General features: G+C 38.5%; 1 protein-coding gene across 6 annotated transcripts in view; it reads right to left on the reverse strand.

Annotated features, from left to right (window-relative positions):
- The window catches only part of wdr62 (WD repeat domain 62), a 49,536-nt gene that overhangs the window by 32,262 nt on the left and 8,409 nt on the right, over positions 1 to 8,865 (reverse strand). For all 6 annotated transcript variants that reach the window (XM_072914988.1, XM_061972459.1, XM_061972458.1 and 3 more), the window contains exons 6-9: positions 3,403 to 3,540; positions 3,137 to 3,319; positions 2,914 to 3,065; positions 2,652 to 2,838 (exon numbers count right to left, since the gene is read on the reverse strand). In XM_072914988.1, the coding sequence (XP_072771089.1) occupies positions 2,652 to 2,838; positions 2,914 to 3,065; positions 3,137 to 3,319; positions 3,403 to 3,540 (660 nt within the window). The remainder of the gene's footprint in view (positions 1 to 2,651; positions 2,839 to 2,913; positions 3,066 to 3,136; positions 3,320 to 3,402; positions 3,541 to 8,865) is intronic.

The following is an 8,865-nucleotide window of genomic DNA, read 5'->3' on the forward strand; positions in this document are numbered from 1 at the left end:
ACTAAGGACTGTTTTCACTGCTGGACTCTAGAAAGAGGTTCCACAGCCTCCGAAGCAGAACCTCCAGGTTCTGTAACAGCTTCTTCTCTCAGGCCGTAAGACTCTTGAACGCATCATAATTAAATGATCCCCTCAACTCCCCCCAAAATGGATTAACTCGCTGGAATAAAAAAGACAATATAACATACATCCATAAACGTGGACGCATGTGGAAAAGTGCAATATATTTATCTGTACAGTAATCTATTAATTAATTTATATATATTTATATATATATTTATATATTATTTACCGTATTTTTCGGAGTATAAGTCGCACCGGAGAATAAGACGCACCTGCCGAAAATGCATAATAAAGAAGGAAAAAAACATATATAAATCGCACTGGAGCCCTGCCAAACTATGAAAAAAACTGTGACTTATAGTCCGAAAAATACGATATATATATATATATATATATATATTTATTTATATATGCACCTTATTGCTTTTTTATCCTGCACTACCATGAGCTTATGTAACAAAATTTCGTTCTTATCTGTGCTGTAAAGTTCAAATTTGAATGACAATAAAAAGGAAGTCTAAGTCTAAGTCTATCAAGCAAAACTTATCGGCCCAGGCCCACAGCCCGCAGCAGAACAGAAAAAGTTTAAATGTTGACATTGATAAAACAAAGCTGCCATACGGGCTGTTATTCTTTCTTTCTTTAAAACAGTCATTGCTCAAAAAATTAATAACTGAAAATCAATATTGTTATTAAAGACACCAATTAAATCAAATATTCCATATTTTCAAAATCTAAATCCAAATATTGCATATTGTGTGTGTTTTCTATATAAAACAAGGGTGTTTTTTGACAAAAAGGGCACAAAACATAAAAATGATAAAAACCTATATATGAAAGTTGATTTACAGATGTAAGCATTTAAATGTATTGTTATTGCTATTATTATTTTACTTGTTGTGGTTTATCCGTTGCTAATGTATATCTGTTTGTGTATACTATATTTTAAAGTGGAGTTCTGGTGGTACAATAAGTACTCGTGTTTTCAAATGAATGAATAACCGTGTGAGTAATCGTGACTACAATATCAATCAAAATAATTGTGATTATTATTTTTGCCATAATCACCCAGCCCTAGTAGCAAATAGTAGTTTTTGCTTTAGTTTAGTTATTGTGCACTATTGACTTTGTTTTGCTCCAACAATTGTATGCAATACAAGACAATAATGAAGCAGTATAAATAGTGTGTCGATGTTGTTACACTGTCAATATCACTCACCATGAATAAACAGAAAAATGTTGTAAACACATGTCATCGGTATTGGCTGATCAGCAGCATAAAACCTTGATGGGAACATCCCTACAAATTATATATATATATATATCATGATATATATTGTTATTGCAGGGAACTGTAATATACGGTATATTCTAGGCCAGGGGTGCTCATTACGTCGATCGCGATCTACCGGTCGATCTCGGAGGGTGTGTCAGTCGATCACCAGCCAGGCATTAAAAAAATAGTCCTAAAAATGAGCAATCATAAATCTTCACTATGACGTCACTTTCGTCACTTGATTGACATTCACGGCACCCGAGGGTCTTCTGAGATGACGCTGGCTGCTGCCAGCTCATTAAAATTACCGACTGGAAGACGAGAAACACTTTATTTCAACAGACTCTGGCGCCGTACCTGTCGTCAAAACTCCAAAGACCGACTGCACAGTTGCACAATAAAAGCTCTGCTTCATCCTGCCTGCGCTACCAAAATAAGAGTCTCAGAAAGCTGGCGTGCACAAGCTAGCAAGCTACGGAGTTTGCCGACAATGTATTTCTTGTAAAGTGTATACAAAGGAGTACGGAAGCTGGACAAATAAGATGCCAAAAACCAACCACTTTCATGTGGTATTGGACAGAAAGGAGCACTTTCTTTCTCCTCCATTCGAAAATGCGGACGTTATCATCACCACTGTCTGATTCCAATCAATACAAGTCATCAGAATCAGGTAATACACCAACTTATATTCTTGTCTTCATGAAAGAAAGGAATCTATATGTGTTAAACATGCTTGTATTATCTTTAACCACCTTTAACTTGTTTACAATATTAACTATATGTGTTAAACATGCTTGTATTATCTTTAACCACCTTTAAGTTGTTAACAATATTAACTATATGTGTTAAACATGCTTGTATTATCTTTAACCACCTTTAAGTTGTTAACAATATTAACTATGTGTTAAACATGCTTGTTTTATCTTTAACCACCTTTATGTTGTTAACAATATTAACTATTTGTGTTAAACATGCTTGCATTATCTTTAAACACCTTTAACTTGTTAACAATATTAACTATATGTATTAAACATACTTGTATTATCATTAAACACCTTTAATGTATTAACAATATTAACTATATGTGTTAAACATGCTTGCATTATCATTAAACACCTTTAACTTGTTAACAAAAACATATATTTCATAAATAAGTAAATATAAATTATATATATGAATGAGGTAGATCCCCACGACTTGATCAATTGAAAAGTAGCTCGCCTGCAGAAAAAGTGTGAGCACCCCTGCTATATGGTAGGCGACATAAACAGGTTCCACTGGAGTGAAGACAGATTTAAGTCATTGAGCCTACCTGGAGGTCCCACACGCAGCTGCTGTGGTAGAGAGCGGAGTACAGCTTCTTCACGTTCCTCACGTCTGCGACATCCCAAACGTAAACACTGTGGTCGTTGTACACGCAGCTCAAGTGTTTGGCCACAGGGTCAAAGGTAAACGCCACGGTGTTAGGATATTGGGCTTCGGGTCTGGCGCCTGAAGGGCTGCCACAGAATCAAATCACAGCAAGGATTTTTAAGTTCACGTCACAGTTCTCGGCATGTTGACTACACTAGTACCTGGGCTGCATAAGCTCCACCCCCAGGCGGTGAGGTCGTGGGAGGGTGGTGATGTAGTGCAGGTTAGAGGGCGAGAACACTCGGATAACTCCGCCTGAGCAACCACAGAAGATCAAGTCCTCGGTCAGCACCAGACAGCTCGCCGACGTCGTCTGTCAATATCCACATCACGGATAAGCGCCACGCTACGCAGCAGCTGTCGACACGACAGGAGTCCACTCACCTTCAGCTCGACCCAGGTTTCAAGCTCTCGGCTGGCGTTGAAAAGACACAGCAAGGCGGAGCTGGTGATGCAGTAGGTGTTGGACGCCAAGCGGCCACGCCCGCAGGCCGCGCCACTGAACACACACTTGTTATGGTCGCCAAGCAACCCTGACCGACCAATCAGAGGCACTGTGCTGTTGACCTGCAAAGTACGCCATTCACAAGACGTAGAGGGCTTGGATTGGTCGATGGGGTTGTATGTGAGATATGATTGGCTGATGTTACCTGTCGCTCCTTGGAGGCGTTCAAGTACCAAAACTTGACGTGTCTGTGGCCGGCGGTGACAAAGTAGCTGTTGTCCTGAGAGAAAGAGATGGCCGACACTCTGCTGGACACTTTATTAGAGGCAATGATTGACCCCTTCTGCACACACACACACACACACACAGCTACAATCAGTCATCGACAACAGCTTGACATGTGCAAACGAATATAGTCTGTTGAACGGCTCTTTTGAGTAAACGATGAGAACCAATTCCCAGTTGTGAGACGTTTTTTTTTCTGCAAATGCAAATTTAGCGACGGCTTTGGCCACTTGGCACATGCGTGCCACCTGACTGGCAACTGGATGAGACAATGAGTGAGTTAAAGGAAACAGCAGCATCGGAATAAAAAAAATTAGGGCTGGGAATCTTTGGGCACCACATGATTCGATTCGATTACTGGGGGTAACTATTCGATTCAGAATCGATTCTCGATTCAAAATCCATGCTAATAACATTGGGTGTCAGTTGTATGCTTAACTACATTCCTTTATAAAAATAAATCAACTGCTCTGAAAAGTTTCTGTATTACTTAAATGGGAACTGCACTTTTTTTGGAATTTTGCCTATCGTTCACAATCATTATGATAGACATAATGACGGATGTTTTTTTTAATACATTTTAAATATTAAATAAAAGTCAATTTACAGCGGAGACAATAGGAGGTCCTCTATTCCGCCCATATATAACCATTCAAAAAGCGCCAACAATACTCCATTTACATTTCATGACTTGAATATTAACCAAGTATTAGTGATATTGTTATTATAAGCGCTAATGCAGATAAACTATTTATAGCTGCGCCGTGATCACAAGCTTGTGTGCTGATGTCTACATCATTGACTGATCAGCTGCTTCCTCGTTTCCCTGCTCCCTGTAAGTTTATTGTATATCATAAATCATGCCTCTCACCTGAAAAGTAGATGGCTGAAGATATAATACGACAAGTTGGGACACTTTGATAGCCATTTAGGATCTGGAACTGGCGAGAACGACACGAAAAAGCACTTGTTCCCCCCATTTCTTCACAAGATTTATGAGCAACGTTCCCTCTAAGGTGCACGCCTGTGCAATTGCGCACTGCTCAAGCGTCCTCTGTGCACTGCAAATCGATGCCACGCACAAAATCAAATTAAAAAATAAGCGCATAACAATTTTCGACACACGGACACGACAGAGAAAACAGTTTTCGTCATCATTGCGTTCAAATATTGTAACGTCAGTCGAGACGCTTTGATGACATGAATTCCATCGATCACTTTACTGAGCAAAACTCTTTGTCGGCCATAAACACATCACCAAAACATTAGTAAAAAAAAAGATATCTAGCAAAACGGGTCATTTTCTGCAGTACGAACCAGACCAAAAGCAACTTTGTTATATCAACAGCAGCCGCTCGCTCTTTCTCACTTGCGCCAACACATGCACATATGGCACTGAGCCAGTGATGCGTTTACAGCCACACAAAAGTCGGACAACTCCAACACTACACATATAGTGTCATTCCAGGTTGTTACACTATGATTTACCAATCAAATGTGTGCTTATTCTAGTGTCATTTATTAGGAATCTTAATTTATAAATATTAATCATGAAATGCTGTTAGTATATTAAATAAATACTAATAAAAATATATTTTTTTACAAACAGGAAGTTGCAGGAATGTACACATGATCCCCTGCTTACATCTCATTGTGCAACATGTGAATTTTTTAATGGGAACTAAATGCAATGTCTGAAAGGGGTACAAACTATTTCCAAAGCAAGACCCCCACCCAGAAAAAACAATACAAGTGCACAGTTCATGAAAAACAATATTATTTGTTATTGTCATTGTAAGTGGGCCTAAACCAGGGGTAGGGAACCTATGGCTCTAGAGCCAGATGTGGCTCTTTTGATGACTGCATCTGGCTCTCAGATAAATCTTAGCTGACAGGTGTTGTTAGCTAATAATAGCATTAGCTGTCATTGAATGTGTATTCTATCAAAGCAACAACACGACTGCAAATTGTTGTGGGAAAGTTGCAAACAGCACCTTTAAGCGTAAGGTATGGTAGAATAATTTTATACTCACATTTGTATATAGTTTTATTTATGCTTTTTATATTCATTAATGCATTTTATTCGTACCCATTATTTGTGTATTTATTCTTAAATTGTTAAAATGCTACACATTTTTTTTAGATGGGGGAAAATTCAAAATAGTGATGTCACTGCCAAAGCATTGAGGAAGAACAATTAATGCCCCAAAAAAACAGCACAGGGTCCATCATCTGGCGGTAGTTTGGCTTCAAGCGGGAAGATATTCAGCAGACAACAGTAATATACAAAGCATGCAGCAGAAGCGTTGCTACAAAAGGTAGCAGCCAACGTTCCCTCTAAGGTGCGCGCCTGCGCAATTGCGCACTGCTCAAGCTCCCTCTGCGCACAGCAAATATATGCCGCGCACCAAATCAAACCCATCTGAATTCTAAACAAAAATAAACACATTTATTCTGTGTAATTTTGCAATGCAACTCTGAGTGACAGTGACAACAAGCGGCCCTAACGGTGTTCGTCAACACCGTTCAATTATTGTAACGTCTATCGAGATGCTTCGAGGACAGGAATTATATCGATCACTTTATTAAACAAAACTGTTTATATTGGGCCATAACCACACCAAAAACATGAGTAATAAACTTCTATCTGGAAAAACTAGTCATTTTCTGCCGTACAAACCAGACCAAAACCAACTTGTCATCCGTCACCAACACGCATACCACTAAGCCACTGGTGCGTATATGGCCACACAAAAAGTCGGACAACTCAAACACCACACAAAGTTACACTATGACTCCTCAGTCATATGTGTGCTTATTCTACTGTCATTTATTATTAATGTTAATTTATTGATATTAATCATGGAATGCTGTTACAGGAATGCACACTTCATCCTATGCTTATATTTCATTGTGCAACATGAGGATGTTTAAAGGCAACTAAATGTGATCTCTGAAAGGGGTACAAATGATTTCCAAAGCAGGACCCCCACCCAGACATATTGTACAATACTAATCCATAGCTTATGAAAAACAAAATTTATTTTATTTTCATTACAAGTGGGCCAAATCACTAATATTACTAAATAATCTCATGAAAATGACTCCTCTCATTTGAGTGTTATTATAAAAGATTGGTTTGAGACAGGTGTGCTGCTGGCATTGCCACGTGTGATGTTGCTCACATGTGCTCCACTGAATGCTCAGGGAGTTTTTGTGTTTGCTCAGACACATGAACAATTAGAGGGAACATCGGTAGCAGCACTACTAATTTGTTCTTTCATTTAAAAAGTCACCCGCGAGAGAATGAAGAGTGCTTGAAACTACGCACGTTAACATCTTCGGCCGGTGCCACACCCAAAAAAATACCGAAACAACCTGCACTGACAAATGAGCCTGACGTCTTCCATTTGCAGATCAACACCGTATGAAAAACATAGTCACAAACACAAGGACATACCTGCCAACTTTTGAAATCAGAAAAACCTAGTAGCCAGGGTCAAGGGGCCGCAGGCCCCGGTAGGTCCAGGACAAAGTCCTGGTGGGGGGTTCCTTCGCCCCCCGACGCAAAATGATTATTAGCATTCAGACAGGTTAAAATGTTGCTAAAACCATCACTTTTCTATCAGTCACAGTGACTTTTCAAAACAAAAATATTACAGCAAAAATCATATGGGTTGATTGACATGTTTATTCTGTAAGCTAACTTCAATAGTTTGAAATTATTTTGACAGTTAATGCCAGTTATCCTGTCAACCTTTCACAAGACTTCAATTTGTTAATTGAAAGTATAAACAGTATAAACACTTTTTACAGTAAACAAATGGTAAAACAGTACTAAACAATTCCATAAAAAAAAAAAATTGGTGTCATTATTACCTTTCTGTCCAAGCTTGTATAATCTACTGCCTTGTTCAATTGTAAAAAATATTCTGTGCCTAAAATTCACATTTCTATCACAATTATCATACTGTAAACATGGTAAGCTAACTTCATTAAAATTAATAGTCCTGTCAATAGCATGGCATTACAATTCAAATGTAGTTTTTTTGTAAGCCTTTCAAAAGAATTCAAAATATGAAAAATTAATGAAAATTAATTTAAGCCATCAGACACTTGAAAAGTGGCACATCACATCTCTAATGTAATCATTTTAACTTTTCAACAGAAATAGCACTGCAAAAATATTAAGGACATACTTCTGTATTTTGGTAGTTATGCTGTCAACATTTAACAAGATTTCTTCAACTTGGACTTGAAAGCATAAATAGTATAAACACTTTTAACAGTATAACAGTACTAAACAATTCCAATAGATAACATTGGTGTCATTACCTTTTTGTGGCTAAAATCCGAAAAACGTTGAAAGTTTTCCACTTGTATCGCTAGCAACGGCATTAGACTTGTGTTTTTATTGTCCCAACGTGGTCTTTTACATCGCTAATTCCTCCGTGTCCGATCGAAAAATCGTGTCTGCACAAGGTGCAATTCGCGTAGTTTTCACCCTTTTTGGAACGGATAATTATTCCCGGATAGGCTTTTGAATATTCTTTACGGAATGACTGCAGTTTTCTTTTCGGTTTAAGACTCGTTTGCGATGTTTCTCCGGCTGATTCCATGATCGTTCGCTCGTTTGGAAACAATGGCAACAGGTGCCTCGTGCTTGGCAGCGGTGCTATAAATAGCCTCGCGCATTTAAAAAAAATGTTTTTTTTAATTATGGTAATGAAAAACCGTATTTTTTATCACTGCAACCGTAACCCGGAATAGGTTGATGAAAACCGTACTAATTACGGGAAAACCGGAGTAGTTGGCAGGTATGCAAGTGGGCCAAATCACTAATATTACTAAATAATCTCATGAAAATGACTCCTCTCATTTGAGTGTTATTATAAAAGATTGGTTTGAGACAGGTGTGCTGCTGGCATTGCCACGTGTGATGTTGCTCACATGTGCTCCACTGAATGCTCAGGGAGTTTTTGTGTTTGCTCAGACACATGAACAATTAGAGGGAACATCGGTAGCAGCACTACTAATTTGTTCTTTCATTTAAAAAGTCACCCGCGAGAGAATGAAGAGTGCTTGAAACTACGCACGTTAACATCTTCGGCCGGTGCCACACCCAAAAAAATGCCGAAACAACCCGCGCTGACAAATGAGCCTGACGTCTTCCATTTGCAGATCAACACCGTATGAAAAACATAGTCACAAACACAAGGAGATAACGTCCGCAGTAATTTATTACATAGCGAAGGACATGGCCCCATAAACATCATCTATGCAACATTTTGACCAGAGAACCACCATTACATGTTATGTAGACCACGAGGAAGTGTTTTCTATTTAGAAAAATAAAAATAATATGACTCCTTTAATGCACCCT

This window comes from Nerophis lumbriciformis, linkage group LG17 (assembly GCF_033978685.3).
Source record: "Nerophis lumbriciformis linkage group LG17, RoL_Nlum_v2.1, whole genome shotgun sequence".
Lineage (NCBI taxonomy): Eukaryota > Metazoa > Chordata > Actinopteri > Syngnathiformes > Syngnathidae > Nerophis > Nerophis lumbriciformis.